Genomic DNA, 22,810 nt, shown 5'->3' with positions numbered 1-22,810 from the left:
ACTTAAATGAAAGACCAATTAACTAGTGCAAATGAAAGAGCCAGTGTGACACACACACACACACACACACACACACACACACACACACACACACACACACACACAGTGCAAGGACTTTTTAGTCTTAAGATGTTCACTGTTCATCGACCTGCAATTCATTTTTTCTTTAAATTGAAGTATCTGAGAGGAAACAACTTTGAGACAGCAAAAATCACTTAAAAAAAATTCAATGAATTTAAATATCCTGAGTGACGCAAGCGTTAATTTGAATGCTGCTGTTGGACTTTAACACCTGTGGCAGACTTTAAATTCTGTCGCTGCTGCAGTTCACGAACAGAATTTCACTTTGCATTTGGATGCGTTTTTCATAACAGCTTGCCAGTTCATGAGAACGTGAGTACTAATTACATTTATTTAAGTTATTTATTAGCACACATAACCTCATTCTGAGTGGTTCTCTGGCAAGTGGAAGGATATTAACAAAATAAAGGGATTTTGCCTTCCAGTAGAACTGCTAACGAGCTGGATCTGGAATTTGGGTGCGCTTCAGGTTTGGTGGTGGGTTGTTGGATCCACTGCCAGTAGTCCAGTGGATCACACCACAGGCAAATCCTTCGCTCCACACTCAGCCGAGTCTACCACACTTGATCTGCCGGCCAGCACTGCAAATTTACCTCTCAGCCAATCATATGCCAACTTGGCCTGACCTGGCTCCATGTCTTTGGGCCAAGTGTTTTTGTTCTGGCACGCAATGTTAGGCTCACAACAGATAAAATTTTGTTATCTGTAGCTTTAGCTGAGAACAGTCTGAACCAATTGCAACAGCATGACTCTTAGTGAAAGACTCAGGGTTTCAAATGGACCTGCCAGGAGTCCAGACTTATCACCCAAAGCAATGCAAAAAATGGCCGAGGAGATGCCAAACTATCTGGCAGCAGAAACCCTTTCAGAAAATATGACAAAACCAACTAGTGAACAAAAAATATTTGGATTTCAAAACCCAAAAACAAAGAGTGCTATTGAAAGATGAGGTGATGCAACACAGTGCTGCATGTGCTGTCCATAATTTTTTAACACGTGTTTCTGGCATGAAAATCAATTTTCTATTTTTTTTTTTTTACATAAAACATTTCTCAATCTTTTAAATATGGTACATTTACTATTTTCAGTTAAGCATAGAGTTTAAATGGTATTCACTCTGCTTTCATTAAATTGTACACAGCTTCCCAGCTGTTTTGGAAATGGATTTGAACTATTGTTACAAATACAGTGAAAAGATTAAAAGATTTTTTCATATACAGGATAATATGTTTAAATTGAGCTTAAGCTTAGTTTGGTTTCAGCACACCCCTTTTCATCTATAACAGCTTCAACTCTTCTAGGAAGACTTTCCACCATGTTTGAAGTGCTTTTATGGTAATTTATATCCAATCTTCCAGAAATGTATTTGTCAGACACTGACTTGCAGTATCTGCTCTAATTCAACCCAAAGATGTTTTATCAGAAAAATAATCCCACAAATTTCAACTTTAGTATGTTTCATAGCTATGCATTTTTGGGTACAAAACTAAAGTTACGAAATATGTGTTGCTGTCTAAAAGAAAATATGGACCTAACTGAAAATCCTTCTCTCTCCCACCTTTCAGTCTGTGACTGCAGCCATGCTCTTCTTTTCAACCCCACCTCTTCTCTGCCTGATCCTCCTTCTGTCATACATCTCCCCTGTTCTCTCCTGTCAAACTGGGAACAACAGCGAGTGCGAGTCTGCTCCCTTTGTACCAGGTCACAACCTGGTGGGGGAGGGATTCGACTTGGTCACCTTGAGACGAAAAGGAGCCTATGTGGTTGATGTGAGGACCTACATGACTCCAGATGGCGACTGTACTCTCTGTACCAACCCCCTTCAAGGCAACAGGCTGCAGAAAGTAAAATAAATAATTCTGTGCAGTGAGTTAAACATGGCTTACACATAGCATGTACTTATTAATCATGGTATTCTGTCTTCTATTTTCAGGTGCCAGTCTCTGTAGTGGACTGGCGTGCATTCAGCCAGTGCAACACTCCGGTTGACAGCAGTGTACACGACAATGTTGGGTATAGTATTATAACATGTTATAATTACTAAAAGACTAACAGCCTTCATGTCTTTTATGTAACACAGACTTGTGCCTCACCATAAAAGCTGGCATCAAATTTGCCATGGACAATTAAAATAATGTAACAATATTCTTCTGGATCCTAATTTGTCTTTAATATCTTTAATAAAGTGTAAAAGCTAAATGTCCCATTAACATCCTCTGTCAATTTATGAACAGAAAATTTGATAAACTGTTTGAAGAAATCAGTAGTGAAATTTAACAGAGATCCCTTCCTTTGCATTGTATCCACAGCTCACTGATGAAGGTATGAAACATATTACACCTATTATTGACATACAATTAATACTTTAGTCAATTAAATAATAAAACACAGCTTGCTGATTTTTTTTTAATCTCCAGCATGGCACTAAAGAAAACATGAAATCTTAAATAATTCATATCTCAACATATTTAATTTCACCCAATGCTAAAACGTATCTGTTGTTAAATGAAAAATATACTTTTCTTTTAATAATGTGATCAGGAATCCATGACAAATGAGATACAGCATCTGAACAAAGGAACCTAGAAAAAAAAGAAGTGATTATGTTACGTTCCCCTAATTGATGTAACTTATAATGTATGTAATGCAGGCTATGCTTGATCACGATGGCCTAAATTTGAATATAGTTCTGGGTGATCGCTTGTTTGTGGGAGGAACACGTTCCGAAGCATTTAAATTTGCTGTAGCCAGGGCTGAAGAGGATCGGTACACCTTCAGTGTACATGGCATCACCTGCAAATATTATAGGTAGGCTCTGAAAATAAGTTCCTGTCAGTTAGTTTGTTTCAGTTAAGATAATTACCTAATTAGTCTCTTTGTGTCTAGTTTCCGTGTAGCAAGCAGACCACCTTTAAGCCCAGAGTTCAAGAGGGATGTGGACAATCTGCCAAGTCACTACAATTCCTACACCAGCGATCAGTATGACAGACTGATAAAAACCTATGGCACACACTACATCCACAAGGTTAAGACACACACACACACACACACACACACACACACACACACACACACACACACACACTTTTTTTTAAAGATAACAATATACCAAATTGCAGGTTTTCCTTGGGGGCCAACTAAGAAGAATCACAGCTGCACGAACCTGTTTGTCCACCCTGAACAAGCTCAACTCACATGAGGTACATGTACATGAAGCAGATGTGCCTGCCCACAGACTGCACACACTCCACTTACACACATTAGGTTACCACTGCCATGAAAGACCCGGTGCGCACAGATTTACAGTGATGGCAGTTTTCATGAAAATCCTCTTTGTCTAGTCGATGATTAAACTAAATTGTTTAAATTACATTTAATCATTGTGGAATTTCACATCCAACAAATCCAACTATGAATAGTGGTGCACATTGAAAACAATGCAAGCTCAATAATGATTTTAGTTCTGTATGTAATTGTTCTTTGCCCTCAGTAACCTTATTAAAAATTTTTATTCTAAATAAAGTATAAGTAGATCAGTTAGACTTTCAGTTAGATGATCTTTTCAAGACAAAATATACTGCATTCTGTCATATAACATGCTGAGTATGATGAAGGAAAAAACATCTTCTGCTATAAAACAAGATTAACTGGATCAGATCAAAACATAAATGTCTTTAATTTTCTGCATTGCTTCCTGACTGAATAATTGTAAAATTTTATTATGTCTATAGTTAAATATCTACTATTTTACCAAAAATCTTCTTCTAGCTGCCAATGATAAGTGGTGGAGAAAACCATTATTTTAGGAAAAGCAGCAATAAAATACCAAAATATAGCTATTAAATATACATGGCATTTGTGTTTCTCTCTTTCAGGTTCACGCCTGTTTATCAAAGGGATTTTCGGTCGGCTTGGGGAAGGAAAAATTATATAGTGTTGAACAGTCTTGTATGAAGGTCCTACAAAACCAGGATTACACTACTAGGTATGGTGCTGGTCTCCATCAACACCACACTGAGGTGATAGGAGGCAATGATTGGTCAGGGGATTTTGCCCTCAATGCTGATGACTCCGTGGGCTTCAGAAACTGGCTGAACAGCTTGAAGAATCTCCCAGATACTCTTTCGTACTCCCTTCTGGCACTGTATGAGCTGATGCCAACTGAGGCAAAAAAGGAGGGGGTAAAGACTGCCTTGAATGAGTACTTATTTGATAACATCGCGTTTTCCTTAGAAAAAAACCCAACTTGTCAGGACCTTGCTAACCTGGATACAAAGTGCTGTCCTATAAAGCATAAGAGGGGAGTACTGGTTGTGAACAAAATTCAAGCCTGGGATCTGTCGGGAGACACTTGGGGTACGTCTGACAGGTGAGTAAGCTGAGGTCAGGACCTGAAAGTTGATAGTATGTTTTTAAATTCTCAGAATACCAGGACATCTTGAGTTGTTTCCTTATCCAAAACCAGGATAATTAAATTCACAGTTTGTGTCCCTGCAGAAGGACTGGCCTGTATCCCACCTCAGTGGGCTCACATCTCATGTGCTACCCACTGCTTTGGCACGATGCTTTGCCCTAATAATATGCCCTAATAAATATAAGTACAAGGAGCATCATTTTGGTTCAGTTTCAAGAATTCAGCTACTTGAATCATTGTTAAAATCATCTGTAATATATATATGTACTGAGATTGTAGATTACATTTGTGTAACTATAGTCACCAGGGACAATCCTGTACTGTTTGTTAGGAGCATTTGGGGCTAAAATAGATAAATGATCTACACAGCTTGAATTGGTAGTTATATCCAGTCTATGTAAGCTTGGTCAGTTTAACAAACATTTTATGAGGAGATGGCAGTTACAGTGAATTTACAGTGGTTAGACAGTGATTAGTAAGCAACAGAGCCACTATGACTGAGCTTGTGAGAGTGAGTGGATTTAAGAAAGTAGGTGACTGTTGCTGTTTGTCATGTACCTGCACAAGGAAAGTCAATGCACACTGTGTGCTACCACTTTCTTCTTCCAGTCTGGAAAGAGATAACTTTAATTTTGTCAGCCGTTCATGTAAAGTCAGGTTGTTGAATGAAGCAATTAAAAATGTTTACATGTACAGTCACTGCAGATTTCTGTGCACAAGTCTTAGCTGTGGATCGCTGTATGTGTTCATGTGTCCTTCAAGTACGCCAGTGTCTTTAAAGTGCAAAGGCATGCAGGTTACCTGAACTATACGTTTTCTGTTGGTGCATCAAAATGGCATTTTACCCAGTGATGTTGAGGTTCCCCATTCAAGGCGATTCAGTCTTAGGTATTGATTTGGTCATCTTACCCACTCATCATTGTCTGCACCAAAGCTTCTATCGCCACATGCAAACCCACATGGAAAAGATGTATATAAATCTTCTAAAGTTTGTATCTGTCTTGTGTGAAACTTGTATGAAAAGCATACAAAAGTGAAAACAGACATAAGATCCCTTAAAAAATCATATAAATGAAACTTGTATACTTACTAGAACAATATATGAAAGTGGCCACTTTCATGAGTAAATCACATAAGCCTTATATGATGTGATTCTAATTACAGTGTTCTATCGCCCACCTAAAGATAATGACTTTCCTACTTAATACTAGCTGTGTATCAAAAGATTTATTAGAATCGAGAGCATACAGACAAGATGTGAACTTTCATTATACAGAACTTTATTTAATGTGATGGATGTTCTTGAGCACAGGCACACAGCTCTTAAATGTTTGGCTCAATTTGGGAAAGGTCTTAAATTGTTTTCCACAGAAAGTCTTGTTCTGTATTTTGTTTTCATGTTTGTTAAAGCAGAAAATCCACTTTTGCATAAGTATGTGGTGGCCAAAGGCATCAGTCTTGACAGCACGCTTAGCCAACGCAGGGTTTTCAGTGCACAGTACTATCCAGAAATCTGCCAGGGTCTTTTGAGCATATTCAACTTTTAGAAACCTATCTCAGGCGATCTCAATCAGGCTGTCCTGGTCAGCCACTGATAACAAAGTAGGCATGGCCTTGAATACGTGACACATCCAGTCATTTGACCCTTCCGTTTCTGGAAAGTATTGGCATAACTGCGCCACCAGCTCCTCAAGGTGCATGTTACAGTTGTGCTTCACACTGTGTGAGTGTGAGATAATTTAAGCACAGAAAATCATGCAGCACGGGAAAGACTTCTGTGTTGTTTGTGTCCATGGAGTTCTTCCAAAGGTTTAACTTCTTTATCAGGGCCTCAACTTTATCCTGAACATTGAATATGGTTGCAGAAACACCTTGTAATCCGAGACGGAGCTCGTTCAGACAAGAAAATGTATAAGCCACAGATAAGCCAGGCACGTAAGGTACTCTTCATTATGCAAATGTTCAGGCAGCTCAGAGGGATAGTTACAGAAGAAAACTTAAGTTCATCCCTCAGCTCAAAGAAATGGGTCAGCACTTTCTTGATAACCAGTGAACCTCTCTGTGCAGTAATAAAGTCTCATGTTCCCTGCTTATTTGTTGCATTGGAGCCTGGCTTTCACAAAGTTAACCATTTTTACAGTGGTGTCCAAAACATGTTTCAGATGGACGGGTATTCAAGGACTGCCTTTTATCACCTAAGAAGCATCGCTAAAATCATACAAGTTTTATAACTTGACATTCCAGAGGTTCTTGTCCGTGCATTTGTGTCTTCACACATTAATTATTGTAACGCTGTCCTTTCTGGGCTACCAAAGAAAAGTTTTTGACGTTTACAGATGGTACAAAATGCAGCTGCTCACATTTTAACCAAAACTGGGAAATATGAGCACATTACTCCGGTACTGAAATCTCTTACTGGGTGCCTTGTCAGGTTTAAGAAGATTTTAAGGTGCTGTTGCTCACCTACAAGGCTTTAAATGGTTTGGCACCCTCATATCTCTCTGAACTTGGCACCTCTATGTTCCTTCCCATGCTCTCCAATCTCAATACTCTGGCCTTCTAAAGTTTCCTAAAGCCAGGAGAGAAACTGTTGGGACCATACTTTTTCTTTTTTCAAAGCTAAGTTAAAGACCCACTTGTTCACCCTATTCTACGTGTCATGATGCAGATGAATAACGGCTCAAACCATACAGCCAAAGCAACCCAGCAGTTTATTAAAGCAAAAAAGTGGAATATTCTTGAACGGCTAAGTCGGTCAAGTAATCTCAACCTAAGTGAGCATTTCACTTCAGACAGACTAAACTTTGGACACAAAGACCCACAAACAAACAGCAACTGAAATCTGCTGCTGTAAAGGCCTGGAAGAGCATTAAAAAGAAGGAAATCCTGTATCTGGTGATGTCAACCAAGTATTAGAAACAAATATTTTATCTTGTGTTATTTAATTTGTCCACTTACTTTTGAGCCCCTGAAATGAAGGGATTGTGTTAACAACATGCTTTAGTTTCTCACATTTTTCTGCAATCTTTTTATTCAGATACTGCATCTCAGTTGTTTCATTTAAAGTTTATTGTGGTAATGCACAGAACCAAAAATGGAAAAAAGCTGTCTTTTTCTAAATATTTATGGCTCTAACTGTACCTTGTTACCTTGCTGCTTAGCTGCTTCTTGATTGCTTTGGCAGATTTAAAAATTTTTTAACCCAAATGGTTTGTTAGCTTTCTCTTTTCTTTATCGCCTGTTCTACTCTGCCCCCTTCATGCCTGTGAACTTCTTGCACAGGATGCTGCACAATGCTAAAAGCATTTCCTTCAAGCAGTAATATTTAATCAACTTGTCCTCTTTGTTTCTTTACTTCTTCACAGCTATGTTGTATTAAAGATTGATTCCGTCACAGGCAGGACTGAAATGATCGAGTCAAACTACCCTACTTGGACTGGTGACTATTTGCTTGGCACGGTCAGTAAACTTTTTAAAGGAAGATTAAACCTGTTTTTATATTTGTGTCTTTTTATCCTATAATTATTTCTTTCTGTATATTTAATTGTCAAAAATATCTTATTGTCAGATGTCTGGGTCTATGACCCAGATATTTTAGCTTATTTTCTATTTGATTCGTTCTTTGGGTTTTAATGATTTAAGTTTTATACATTTTAGTCTTGAGTTTACTTCTTGTTGTGTCTCCAAGTTTATATTCATATTCTGGTTTATTTTGTTCTTGTCAACTAGGCCCCTTTTGTGTCTTTGTCTCTCATGAGAGTCTGTCATGTCATCTGTCTTTACGTCTCCCTGTGTGTGTGTGTTCAGGTCTCTCACTTTCTCACTCTCGGTTTGGGATTTTCCGATTAAAATCAATTTTTAGCTTAAATAACACAATATTCATTAAATCCTGAATCAATTTTTAAATCTAAATGTATTTTGCCAGAAATGCCAGAATCTCAGGTTAAAACTCACAAAACTATTTCAACAACCACCAAACAGCTAAAACAGTGAGAGCAGGTAAACGGATTCTGCACAAAGATGTAAACACAAAGCGTGGACCCGACACATCAGAATCTGTGAGATGTCTTTTTCTCACCCAACAGACTCCTGTTTTATTTTGACAGTCACTCTTCCTGTGTTCAGTGTGAAGTGAGCTTTTGAGTCTTAAACTGTTTTGGGAATATTACAAAAATGGCTTTAAATACAGGAGAGCAGGGTGTGAAATACAGTCTGAAGTTCTTGCACTTCCTGCACCACTGAGGAATCAAGTGCAAAAACAGCAGTATTGTCATCATAGACTAGTTTTTTGGGGATGCCCATACCCAAATAATTTATAAACATAAAGAACAAAATCGGTTTAAAATGGAATCCTGTGGGCGCTTAAGAAATCAGATAAATGGTCTTTTTTATGACATCGACACACTGAATTGTATTCATAGGGAAAATTCTGAACCAAATAGCAGCCTTAGAATGAACACAAGCATTAATACGTTTATTCAGCAGCAATTAATGATCCACTGCATCCAGCACCTTAGACAGATCCACAGATAATATGGTACAATGCAATTCTGTGCTCAGAGCAGCTTTGTCTCTGTATCTGTGTTACCTATTTGTTTGCTGTACTGCACAAGGTTTTACTTTACAATGGGACAGCTATATTTTGGTATCACAATTCATCAAACAGACCTTCTAATTTGGGGTGTGTATGAGAGCATTCATGTGTAATTGTGCAAAGAGTATGCTTTCAAGAATCAGTGTGATTAAATATTTTGCCCTTTAGGTCTGCTCTTCTCACCATTTCTATAACCCCCAAATCTCAGCTGAATATTTAAAGTATGAGTAAATCACATCTTGTTTTCATTTTTTTTTCTTATCAAGGTAAACACAGAGTCACTTTTGGAGGTCCAGATTTGGGACGAGGACCCATCCTATGATGATCTTTTAGTATCATGTCAGAAAGACCTGTGGGCGGGGAGCAACACATTCAGATGCTCATCCAGTGGAGGTCACTTTGCGCTTCATTATACTCTGATCTGCGACCCTCATCTGACAGGAGAGAAGTGTGAGCGCTATAAACCTTCACCATAGTTACAAATGCTGTAACTAATATCTGTATCAGATCTGTTGAACTTACAACGTAAAGGATCACATGAGTTTATTTACAGATGAGTGTATGTACTTGTTCTCTTAGCACTGGGATATGATATGATTCAGGTTTACTTCATGTAATGTATATTTTTATCACTTAGTTATTCATTGATCAAATAAATCATGATTATAGTCATTCACTGACTAGCATTACATATAGTTGAAATAAAAAAAGCACTTTCTAAATTTCAACATGTTAATTTTAAATATAGGTCTGTGAACACACATATCTAATCAGATATTGTGTACTCTCATCGACTAGCTGTTCAAAAACTGTTAAATCCCTGTTTTCACAATTTTTTGCTTAATCTTCTCATGTAAATAAAGTTATATTATGTTGGACTGACTGAAGTGCAATTGAAGTTTCCTAAACAGATGTAGTGACTGTGGCTGTCACTCCATTAAAGACAGAATACATGCTCATGGGGAATTTTTGGAGCATTTGGTTTCGCTCTATAATAATCACACTGTACATAAAGAACCTACATATGGCTGTGACTATGAATTAGCGCTACATATAAAATTAGGGGTCTAAGAAGCTATTTTTAATCATTTTTGACTCCAAAATCTAAGTTGATTAAGAAGTTAATCAATTTAGTATATTCAGTTTATTGTTATATAATGGGGGGGGGGGGGGGGGGGGGGGGAAAGAAACCATCCATCATTTATATAATATTTTTTTCATATAAATGAAGTAATTTACTGAAATGTGCAAACATACATAAAAATATAGTATAAAAGACTGAAACAGATTGCATATTTATGTTTGGGCTGTTTCTGGGGTTTCGGGGTACCTGAGGATATTTTAATTCTCATTCTAAAAAATAAAGCAATGGCTTATCAGACACTTTCCAGATGCTATTCCATGACTCCTGAATCAATGATGATCATTTTATGTGTTCATAATTCCCCAACACCACAGGGTGAATGCAGGCCCAAACTCTAACAAAAGAATTGCATAAATTGCTTTTGGAATTACAGCCACTTTTGTTTATAGTCCATTAGTTCAGAGATACAAATATAATTGGGCTATTGATTGAGAAACAATTTCAAGACCTTCTATTACTACATAAGACCTGGTTCATCATCATCATTCTATGATTAACAGCAATTACAATTAACCATGTAAACCATTTTTAATTGACTCCAAGTGTTGCATATGTATTCTGCAGTTTTCCACAGGAACTCTCAATATGAGGGCCAAAGATACAGTTAGGTCCATATATATTTGGACACTTAAGTCAGCTTTATTTGTACAACACATTTACAAGACATCAAGTGTCGGCTTAAGTGCTGAACAGAGGGAAAATGCAGTCAAAAAAAGAATTAAAATAAATGGCGTAAAAAGATACACATATATACATACTAGGGGTGCAACGATATTCGTATCGATATTGAACCGTTCGATACAGTGCTTTCGGCTCGGTACGCATATGTATCGAACAATACAACATTTGTAATTTATTTTATCAACTTTCCTTCTGACGATGCTGTCTGTGTTGAGCGCTCAGTGAATCTGCGTTCGACTAGCGCAGATCCACTGAGCGCTCAACACAGACAGCATCGTCAGAAGGAAGAGCGCAGGGCAAGCTAGCGAGACAGAAGTTAAGCTCTCCTTGCAACATTCAGATCTGGCGTTTGGAATTATTTTGGTTTTCATGTGACGTATGATCCTGAAGGTAAGCGAGTCATGGACTAAAGTAAAACAGTATGTTGGATGTGCCATGCAATGCTCAATTACATGGGTGGGAACTAGTGTGTTAGCGCAGTTAGCTCGTTAACGTGTTGGCCGTCTAGCCCCATGCACGGGGCGATCGGTGGTAGCTCGTTAACGGAGATTTGCCGTGTTGTGGCGTTAAGGTCATTTCAACGAGATTAACCTGAAAGCACTAGTGGGAACACAACGAATATGACTGCACATTTACGCCAACATCATCCTAGTGCAAAGACAAAAACAACAAGCATGCTACTAACTTTAGCCGAGTCATTTAGACAGCTGTTAGCACATGATTCTCCTTATGCTGCTGAAAATATAGCCCAGAAGAAGCGGATAGTATAGCTTTTATTTTGGAAAGAGACATTTCTCTGTAATAAACTCTCTTTTCCAAAGATGAGTGATTCCTCAATCAGATACAGGGCTTGCAATATCGCTAGCCCGACTTCCTGGAGCTAGCGATTTTTTCAGTCGGGCTACCAAATCTATCTCTTCCCTGCCTGTCGGGCTATTGTAGGAAGGAAAAATATATGTCAATGCTTTTGCATTCTTTCAGAAATGTAGCTGGGTAATTATGTCATTGGCATCGATGAGCCACTGTCAATATGTGACATATTGCAATCGCGTTTGAATTTGCGCTTGTTTTTTGCTTTCACTTTGCAATCGTGTGAACTGTGTATAGAGAGCGACAGCACTGATCTGTGAGTGATGATAATTTGTGCACCAATTCCTCTGACATCGTCTTATTAATCGTTAGCTTACTATGCAAACATGACAAGTGAAATCTCCCGCAGCAAGCTTAAACATGTGAGAGGTTGATCGCGCAGAGAATCGCTGAGCTTATGTGAGTGCGTCTGTAAAACCAGCGGCATATATATTTTAGTTCTGCTGAGCCAAATAAGACAGGTCAGGGTGAAGAAGTGACAGCCAAAGAAAAGCTTACCACAAAACGGAGAAGTTATGACAAATCAGACTATAAGGCAAAAAGAAAGTGCAGCTTTATGGTTTCATGGACAAAATAATTTCTGTGGCTGCAATATGACGAGCTAAATAACCAGGGCTGCACATAAGTGGTCCGCAGGTGCGCATTCGCTGTCAAAATAAAAAACACGCACAAGGGTTAGGGTTAAATTTAAAAACTGTACCTTTGAGTTAAAATATATATTTATAATTTTAATAAATGACAAATTAAAAAGGCATGAACATTTTTTTTGTATCGAAAAAATATCGAACCGTGACACCAAAGTATCGAACCGAACCGAACCGTGAATTTTGTGTATCGTTGCACCCCTAATACATACATACATATATATATATATATATATATATATATATATATGTATATATATATATATATATATATATAAAGATACACACACACACCTACACACACACACACACACAGGTATGCACATGAACATGAATACATATATACATATACACATACAAACATCATGCAATAAGATAAAAAAACAAGACAGAATAGACTCGGTTTCAATGTGATCAGAAACGGTTGGCTGACTCTGTTATTGGGCCATATATATTTGGAAACTGTTTTTACTTGTTTACTGAAACATATTCCTATTATAGTTGTATTAAGGAGAACAACATAATGCAAAGAGTCTCAGCTTTCATTTGAGGGTGTCCACATTCAAAGTGGATGAAGGGTTTAGGAGTTTCAGCTCGTTAAAGCAAGTGGTTTTGTCTATGTTATTATCTGAAAAAACAACTGAAAAAAGGGGGTAATGTGATATTCACGAGTTGTTTTCTCGTGTGAAAAACTGTTACCTAGTGGACACTAAAGGAACCAAAAATAATCTACAGAGAAGCAATGTAATGATTAGAGATGGCACGATATCATAAATTCGGATATCTGCCAATACCGATATGAATCCGATTATTTTTATTATAATCATTATTATAATAAATGGTGGCGATTTTGAAAAGACAAGATCATAACGATCGTTTTCGTCAGATCATGTGTCCTATTCTTAAATCAAAGACCAGTTAACAAGTGCAAATGAAAGAGCAAGTGTGGCACAGACACATACACAGTTTTTTTCAAACTTTTTTAAAAACAAGATGTTCAGTGTTCATTGGCCTGTTATTAAATTTTTTAAAACATTTTAATATCTAAGAATAACTTAGAGCAACGTCGAGACAGCAAAAACTATTAAAACATTAAAAATAAAATTCACTGAATGTGAATATCCTGAATTTCACTTTGCATTTGGATGCATTTTTTATAACGGCTTGCCAGTTCATGAGAATGTAAGTACTAATTATATTTATAAGTTATTTATTTATTAGCACACATAATCTCATTCTGAGTGGTTCTGGGGCAAGTGGAAGAAATTAACCAACTAAAGGTATTTTGCCTTCCAGTAGAACTGCTAACGAGTTGAATCTGGAATGTGGGTGTGCTTCAGGTTTGTTGAACTCAAAGCACCAGTGGATCACACCACAGGCAAATCCTTCGCTCCACACTCAGCCGAGTCTACTACATTTGATCTGTCGGCCAGCACTGCAAACTTACCTCTCAGCCAATCATATGCCAACTTGGCCTGACCTGGCTCCATGTCTTTGGGCCAAGTGTTTTTGTTCTGGCACGCAATGTTAGGCTCACAACAGATAAAATTTTGTTATCTGTAGCTTTAGCTGAGAACAGTCTGAACTGATTACAACAGCATGACTCTTAGTGAAAGACTCAGGGTTTCAAATGGACCTGCCAGGAGTCCAGACTTATCACCCAAAGCAATGCAAAAAATGACTGAGGAGATGCCAAACTATCTGGCAGCAGAAACCCTTTCAGAAAATGAAAACAAAACCAACTAAACAAACAAAAAAAATTTTGGATTTCAAAACCAAAAACAAAGAGTGTTATTGAAAGATGAGGTGATGCAACACAGTGGTGAATGTGCTGCTGTCCCTCCACTTCTCTAGAGTTCAGTAGTGGTGTGCTTTACACCACAGCTTCTGAGGCTTTGCATAGTGCTTGGTGATGTAAGACTTAGATGCAGCTGCTCAGCCATAGAAACCCATTCCATAAAGCTCTCTATGCACTGTTCTTGAGGTTATTTGAAGGCTACATGAAGTTTGGAGATCTGTAGACAACATCCACTGACCCTGCTCTTGCATGTCACGCTGTTCTACTCCTACCAGTTAGTGGCTGAGTTGCTGTCGTTCTCAATCGATACCACTTTGTTATACTACTACTCAAGGGCGTAGATTTGACATGAACGGAAGGGACATGTCCCCACCAATATCCAGCGATTATTGAATTGTCCCCACCAGGGGCAATTCCAGGATCAGAGCTTTGGGGGTGCTGAGCACCCAGAGAGCTGCCCAGCCAGGCAAGATAAACCTGTCTCTGTCAGTCCCTGCATCCTTAAATGTTGTCCCGAGTTCTCTCTGACTGTCACTTTGGTGCATTTAAACCCCTGTTCCTCCCCGTCCTCGTCGTCTGTTGTCTTCGTCTCCGTTATCAGTCATCATAATTTTACCATCTCTGTGCAAGTCTGCAAATTTCTTTATTAAATCATAAGATTCTTAAATTCATCAAGTCTCTCTGTGCCTGGGTCCTCGTCACAAAACATGACATGTTTTGTGCATTTTAACACAACTTAATCCCCACATTTGTGAAAGAAAAGCAAAACACTTTTTTGAAAACTCTGTAACAAAACCATCAAATCTGATAAAGGTTATTTAAATGCTGCCAAAGAAGAATGGATTGGAATTAAAAAACAAAAATACATATCCTAACCTTAATTACTGCGGGAGAATAATGAATGATGCTCATAGTGAGTAAAAAGTAAACTGAGTGCATTTTTTGGACAGAGATTCACTTTTAATATGTATGTATAATATAATACAGATACATAAAAAAACACTCCCAAAACAGAATAAATTATTATAAATAAATTATTACAAAATATTAATAAAAACTATAAAAATGGAGACAACTTTGCCTGTGGTAGAATGTATACAATGTATGAAAAAATCTTTATTGCAGATACTAATTTTGCTAATTTAATAATACTAATTTTGTGTTGTAAGATTTATGACTTTCATGCTTTCATCAGAATCAGAATCAGAATCAGAATCAGAATGGGGGTTTATTGCCAGATGTTGAGGTTTACAACATTAGGAAATTGCTGCGGTGCTTCAGTGCAAACAATAAGAATTAAAGTGCTATGTAGAAAGAAAGATATGTGCATGAGATATACATGAGATATATACATGAGAATTCATAGTGGTACTTAGGAGAGCTTGACATTTTTCTCAGGTGGTACACACTGTAAAAAGTTTGAGAAACACTGATAAGTGTATGTGTGCTTTTGGAAAACATTTAAAGCAAACATTTGTACAGAATCTTTGAAACAAGCTTAAAACATTTTTAGAATATAAACTCTGCTTCTCCTTACAGCTCCTCACTCCACCAGGGCTGTTTGGCACTTTCTGATAGTGCGCAGATGTGATGTACGTACTGCGGCAGTCATACAGACAACTGGACGGTCCAAAAATTGGCCTACCTATTACTGGCTGAGGTTTTAGTAGAGTTGTGGCTGAACCACATAAAAATATATCATTAATTTTAATCTCCCCAATCAATTATAATGTTATGTTGGGATGTTGTTAAAGAGGGTCAAAAATGTTTCAACCCAGTTTGTTTTGCAGATTCTGTGTAGCAGCTTTAATATAGGGAGGACACAACTTCCAGATTGTATGAGTAAAATCAGGTTTTTTTTCCCCTCTTTGTCAGTTTAACAGATTCTGTTTTGCCCGTCACTGTTCCCTGTCTGTTTTCTTACCTGGTTCCTCTCTCCCTCTTTGGACTGACAATCATACACAAATAGATTGTATTCAATTAGATGAAAAATTACATTAATATGAAAAACATTCTATTAAGATCGCTAACAAAAAGTCCTCTCTCAGTCTACTTTCAACCAAAAGGCAAATAACCAAACCACATGAACATCTAATAAACGATATAAACATTGAAACACTGATGCAACATTATTCTTGATTGACGGATCATTTGATCTTACACTTTTACCTGAATGTGGCTCCTTTTCTTGAAAAAAATTCCTTATATCCATTATGAACCTGGCTGTCTCTCTGTACACAAACACACACACACAACAGGAGTTATAAGGTTAATGGGCATTCAGTCAGTTAGCTAGTTAGTATCCATTTCAAACAGGACAGTGGTAACAACAGTAGGCTGCGGACAATTTAAAGTTTTAGATTTTAAATAGGCTGTATACATTTCAATGGGAGCAACAGGACGGTCAAGTATCGCTGATTTTACTACAGAGCAGGACGGATTGTAGAGTAGCAAACATTGTCGGAAAACACGTTTTCAACACTGCAGGTTACCTGGTGTAATGCTTTTCAGCTAAAAAGAAACATGGTCTGACTCCTACCTAACTATATAAAGAGTAACTGAAGGTTAAATGCAGCTAACATGTCCTGTTTTAAGCCAGACACTTAAATGGCCTGTATTTATATAGCGCTTTACTAGTCCCTAAGGACCCCAAAGCGCTTTACATATCCAGTCATCCACCCATTCACACACTGGTGATGGCAAGCTACATTGTAGCCACAGCCACCCTGGGGTGCACTGACAGAGGCGAGGCTGCCGGACACTGGCGCCACCGGGCCCTCTGACCACCACCAGTAGGCAACGGGTGAAGTGTCTTGCCCAAGGACACAACGACCGAGACTGTCCAAGCCGGGGCTCGAACCGGCAACCTTCCGATTACAAGGCGAACGCCCAACTCTTGAGCCACGATCGCCACTTCCACTTCCACTCTGCTGCGTCTCAGCCACCATCACTCTGGCAGCAAGAGCGCTAGAGCCAGAGCAGGGGAGAAGCGAGCTGGAACAAACCATTTTGGGAGGGGGTTATCTATACTTTTGTTGTTAAAATGTTACGTCTCAAACAAGTACAGTACTGTATGCTTTTTATATTTTTAGTAGTGTGTCACACAAACAGCAAATATTGTCAAAAAAACAAGTAAGAAATCTTTGGGGGTGCTTTGATTCGGTCCGATTGGACAATCGGACCATCTCTACCTGTTCCTCACACCTTGGTATTCACCACTCATCCAACGTGTGAAACCTGCTGTGAGGACAATTAAAGTGTGGCCAGAGGGGACAGACGCAGTGCTCCAGGACAGATTTAAAAACACAGACTGGAATATGTTCACCCACACAGACCTGGACCAGTACGCCTCATCTGTACTGGATTACATCTCCGAAACCACAGACAGTGTCACCACCCAGAAATGGATCACCATGTACCCCAACCAGAAGCCTTGGATGAACCGGGATGTTCGTCTCCTCCTGAAGGCCCGCAACACCGCCTTTAGGTCAGGAGATGCACACGCCTACAGCACAGCCAGGGCTAATCTAAAGAAGGGCATCAAAAAAGCCAAACACCATTACAAAAAGAAGGTAGAAGAACACTTCTCCAACTCCAACCCCCGACGCATGTGGCAAGGACCCCAGACCATTACACACTACAGGACCACCAAACCCTCCCCCGCATCCTCTGATGTCTCCTTCCTCAACGAGCTCAACAACTTTTATGCTCGTTTTGAGCGAGGGAACCCCACAACCACAACCAAAGCAGACATGACGCCAGACCACCAACCTCTGACTCTCTCCCCCACCGATGTAGGAGCGGTGCTGAGCAGGAGCGGTGCTGAGCAGGATCAATGTCCACAAGGCTGCAGGTCCTGATGGCATCCCCGGGCGTGTTCTCAGAGCGTGTTCTGGGGAGCTTGCAGGAGTGCTCACAGACATATTCAATCTGTCCTTGGCCCACGCTGTGGTACCGGCCTGCTTCAAATCCACCTCCATCGTCCCGATACCCAAAAACTCCAACCCATCTTGCCTCAATGATTACCGCCCAGTAGCACTCACCCCCATCATCACTAAGTGCTTAGAGCAGCTGGTCCTAGCACACTTCAAACACTTCAAATCCTGTCTCCCCCCCACCCTGGACCCCCACCAATTCGCATACCGCCAGAACAGGAGCACAGAGGATGCAGTCTCCATCGCACTGCACTCTGTCCTCTCACACCTGGACAACAACAACACCTACGCCAGAATGCTGTTTATAGACTTCAGTTCAGCATTCAATACAATCCACCCCTCACAACTCATCAGGAAACTGACAGACCTGGGCATCAGTTCCCTCATCTGCAAATGGTTACTGGACTTCCTGACCAACCGCCCCCAACATGTCCAGCTGGATAACCACTGTTCATCTACAATCACGATGAACACCGGTGTACCACAAGGCTGTGTGATGAGCCCTTTCCTCTACTCCCTCTTCACCCACGACTGCAGACCTGCTGATGGTTCCAACACCATCATTAAGTTTGCAGATGACACCACGGTGATTGGCCTCATCAGTGACAACGATGAGGCTGCCTACAGGGAGGAGGTGGATCGTCTGGCTGAGTGGTGCGACACAAATAACCTGCTGCTTAACACCGAGAAGACCAAGGAGCTCATCGTGGACTACAGGAGGAATGCTGACCCACATCCACCCATCCACATTAAGGGGACGGCTTCAAGTTCCTGGGAGTCCACATCTCCGAGGATCTCACCTGGACGACCAACTGCTCCAAGCTGGTCAAGAAGGCTCACCAGCGCCTCTTCTTCTTGAGGACTCTGAGGAAGAACCACCTGTCCTCAGACATCCTGGTGAACTTCTATCGTTGCACCATCGAGAGCATCCTGACCAACTGTATAACAGTCTGGTACGGGAACTGCTCTGCCTCGGACCGGAAGGCGTTGCAGAGGGTCGTGAAAACTGCCCAGCGCATCGCCGGAGCACCACTTCCTGCCATAAAAGACATCTACAGGAAGCGGTGTCTGAAAAGGGCTGGGAAAATCATCAAAGACCCCAGTCACCCATCACATGGACTCTTCACCCTCCTGCCCTCTGGGAGGCGCCACAGGAACCTCCGGACTAAGACCACCAGGTACCGGAACAGCTTCTTCCCCACAGCTGTCAGACTCCTGAACTCTGCCTCCTGACATCTGACCCACGTTAAACTCATGGACTGAACATACACACCCACAATGGACAACTGTACCCTCAAACACACAATAATAACATGGACTGAACCACCACTCACAACCACTAGCACTTTATATAGCCTATGTAGAAACTATCTACACCCTCACTTATCTTAACTGCACTACTGTATAGCTCTGTGTAAATAATCATTCTGTACATTCGATAATCTTTAATCCTACAACTGTTTACAACTTGCATAGTTCCCATTTCTGTATAGCTGTATATCTCAGATTCTGTAAAGTTATTTATTTCATATTCTGTATAGTTTTTCATATTTATATCCTGTTCATAGCCTGTACATAGCTCGTGCTCACTACAGCCTGTACATACTTATAGTTATAGAATATTCACAACATACTTCATACCGTGTACATTATAACATACCATAATAGACCCATTTCTGTAATATACTCACATATCTATATTATTGCTAATATATATTGTAATATATCTATATCACTAAAGCACTTCTGGATGGATGCAAACTGCATTTCGTTGCCCTGTACCTGTGCATGTGCAATGACAATAAAGTTGAATTCTATTCTATTCTATTCTATTCATTCTGGGGGTGCTGAAGCTACTGAAGCACCCCCAGAATGGGCTAAAATCGCCCCTGGTCCCCACCAATAATTTGATCTCTTTGAGTAAAGAAAAACAAAACCGATAGAAAGAAAAAAACGATCTGTTAACGTGTCATTCACCCAGCGGTGCAGAAAGAGTTAAATTACGTTCTCTACTGGAGTCCTACCTCATGTGACAAATATGGCCAATGTGATTAGCTGGGCCTTTCAGGGAGCTCTTTTTAGTTCTAGCAGCGGCAAGCCTGCGCTGCGAGGACCTGCAAGGAGGAGAGGAGGATGGCAGCAAAAAGGAAGAACCTGGATATAAGCAGTAGCGGTTTGTGATATGGGCGACATGGGCGGTTGCATGGGTCGGCATCGTGGTGGGGGGCGGCATCACGGGCATTGGCAAAAAAAAAAAAAAGAAAAAAAAAATTGCTCATAGTCATGCTGCCCCGACATCAGCCAGCGCATATTGGGAATGGCATAGGCACCTATCGGTTTTCTATCGCCCATTTACGGGGAGTAAGGGCGCCCTCCGTTTGCGAGGTTGGCTGCTTCCAAATAGAGCACATTTCATTCATAATGATGTAAATCCAAGCCCATTATGTATTCATGATTTGAATCCTGGGTTGTGTGAAATCCCAGAAATACACCTTCGACAAAGTGAATCTGTGAACTAAGGTGTAGGTCTATTAGGTTATGTTGTGGTGATCCTCGAGTTGGGCGAGGGGTGTTCATACTGGAGTCCAAAATTAAAACCAATGAAAGATGGACAAGAAAAGTTCAAAGCCATCAGGTGCTCAGTTTAGAAAAAATAGAAAAGAAGAGGAGGAGAAACGAGCAAAAGATACAGGTAAGCAGATGTGTCATTGGACAATGGCAGGTCATTCTGAAACAATCAGAATCAGAATACTTTATTAATCCCTAAGGAAATAATGTGGATTACAGTTGCTCCAAGAAGAAATGGTAAAAATAGTAACAGTAAACGACTAAACTCCAAACAATACATTATGTTACAGATTTTAATATTAATTAGTCATTGTCAATTGTTGATTTGTCCTGTTCTCATTGTATGACGCTGTTTGGTAGCCATTTGCATACAATGCATACTCTCTCTCTCTTCATATGTGTGTGTGTGTGTCTCTGGCGAAATTCAGTATGGTTCCGACAACAGACCGCCACTGGATATAAGAAAGTATTTTTTAAAGAAACCTGTAAGTCACATAAAGTCAAGTTCACTCATAAAATGTGTCCGTCATAATAACGTTACAGGCTATGGCTTTGGCCCACATCAGTCTAAAATTGTATGTAACCATGAATAACGTGTTTTAGAAACTAACTGCACAACAGGCAGCACTACTAGTTATCTCAGTCTCCCAGAGTAGCATTTCTAATTTTGATTGAAACTGTCAGAGAAAACGGCAGCTTTGAGCGAGCCAGGATATTAGTTTACAGAGGCTGTTAAAATTATATGTCCAACGTTAAAATGTTGGTGACACAATAATTTCATCCTAATGGCACTGACATATTCATAGGGTTAATTTTTGAGACAAAATATCATGAGGTAGTCATGATTTTGCAAATATTCCACCTTGTAGTGCAGTCTGCACAAATTGTTTTAAAAATGCACTCACACTACAAACATTACTGATGAGTCAAGATCTGCACAAACTGACAGAAACACTGAAGCAGCTACACATTTTATTCTTATTGTCAAGTATGTCCTATTTGTCAGGTGACAGAAGAACCAACACAAAGTTCAGAGAGCAATGGAGATACAAGATCACAGGTGAAATTGGATGATGACTTGGTGGTGCACATGTGTGACTGCATGTGTTTTGTAATTTAACATTATATAATTCACATATAAAACTATGAATTGTAATTTTAAATGGTTTAAAAACATGTAGAATAGCATATGTAGGCAAGTATATTTCTCCTTTTTTTTTTTATCAAGAAGCAAAGACAAAAAGGAAAGAAAAAAAAAGAAACGACAGGGTTCGGTGGTTGAGTCATTCGTCCCCACCAATGCCAAAACCAAATCTACGCCCTTGCTTTCCATGTTAATTTAAGTTTTGCTGTACAGTGGGGCAAAAAAGTATTTAGTCAGCCACCGATTGTGCAAGTTCCCCCACCTAAAATGATGACAGAGGTCAGTAATTTGCACCAGAGGTACACTTCAACTGTGAGAGACAGAATGTGAAAAAAAAATCCATGAATTCACATGGTAGGATTTGTAAAGAATTTATTCGTAAATCAGGGTGGAAAATAAGTATTTGGTCAATAACAAAAATACAACTCAATACTTTGTAACATAACCTTTGTTGGCAATAACAGAGGTCAAACGTTTACTATAGGTCTTTACCAGGTTTGCACACACAGTAGCTGGTATTTTGGCCCATTCCTCCATGCAGATCTTCTCGAGAGCAGTGATGTTTTGGGGCTGTCGCCGAGCAACACGGACTTTCAACTCCCGCCACAGATTTTCTATGGGGTTGAGGTCTGGAGACTGGCTAGGCCACTCCAGGACTTTCAAATGCTTCTTACGGAGCCACTCCTTTGTTGCCCGGGCGGTGTGTTTTGGATCATTGTCATGTTGGAAGACCCAGCCTCGTTTCATCTTCAAAGTTCTCACTGATGGAAGGAGGTTTTAGCTCAAAATCTCACGATACATGGCCGCATTCATTCTGTCCTTAACACGGATCAGTCGTCCTGTCCCTTGGCAGAAAAACAGCCCCATAGCATGATGTTTCCACCCCCATGCTTCACAGTAGGTATGGTGTTCTTGGGATGCAACTCAGTATTCTTCT

General features: G+C 39.6%; 1 protein-coding gene across 1 annotated transcript; it reads left to right on the top strand.

The window, feature by feature from the left end:
* The first annotated feature begins 279 nt into the window (after positions 1 to 279).
* Positions 280 to 9,971, top strand: LOC120740619 (perforin-1-like). Its single transcript, XM_040043111.1, has 10 exons — positions 280 to 393; positions 1,647 to 1,925; positions 2,015 to 2,094; positions 2,391 to 2,403; positions 2,732 to 2,889; positions 2,968 to 3,106; positions 3,201 to 3,281; positions 3,957 to 4,450; positions 7,861 to 7,954; positions 9,356 to 9,971. The coding sequence occupies exons 2-10, from the start codon at positions 1,662 to 1,664 to the stop codon at positions 9,563 to 9,565; spliced, it is 1,533 nt and encodes a 510-aa protein (XP_039899045.1). The 5' UTR covers positions 280 to 393; positions 1,647 to 1,661; the 3' UTR covers positions 9,566 to 9,971.
* The last annotated feature ends 12,839 nt before the right edge of the window (positions 9,972 to 22,810 follow it).

Source organism: Simochromis diagramma, unplaced genomic scaffold (assembly GCF_900408965.1).
Source record: "Simochromis diagramma unplaced genomic scaffold, fSimDia1.1 OVJJ01000798.1, whole genome shotgun sequence".
Classification (NCBI taxonomy): domain Eukaryota; kingdom Metazoa; phylum Chordata; class Actinopteri; order Cichliformes; family Cichlidae; genus Simochromis; species Simochromis diagramma.
This window is presented reverse-complemented; position numbering and strand designations above follow the sequence as displayed.

Bases quoted from the DNA above. Each gene is read 5' to 3' on its own strand.
- LOC120740619 (XM_040043111.1), top strand. From the start codon at position 1,662: ATGCTCTTCTTTTCAACCCCACCTCTTCTCTGCCTGATCCTCCTTCTG. The intron at 1,926-2,014 runs GTAAAATAAATA...TTCTATTTTCAG, and splicing joins AAGGCAACAGGCTGCAGAAA to GTGCCAGTCTCTGTAGTGGA. The intron at 3,282-3,956 runs GTACATGTACAT...TCTCTCTTTCAG, and splicing joins ACAAGCTCAACTCACATGAG to GTTCACGCCTGTTTATCAAA.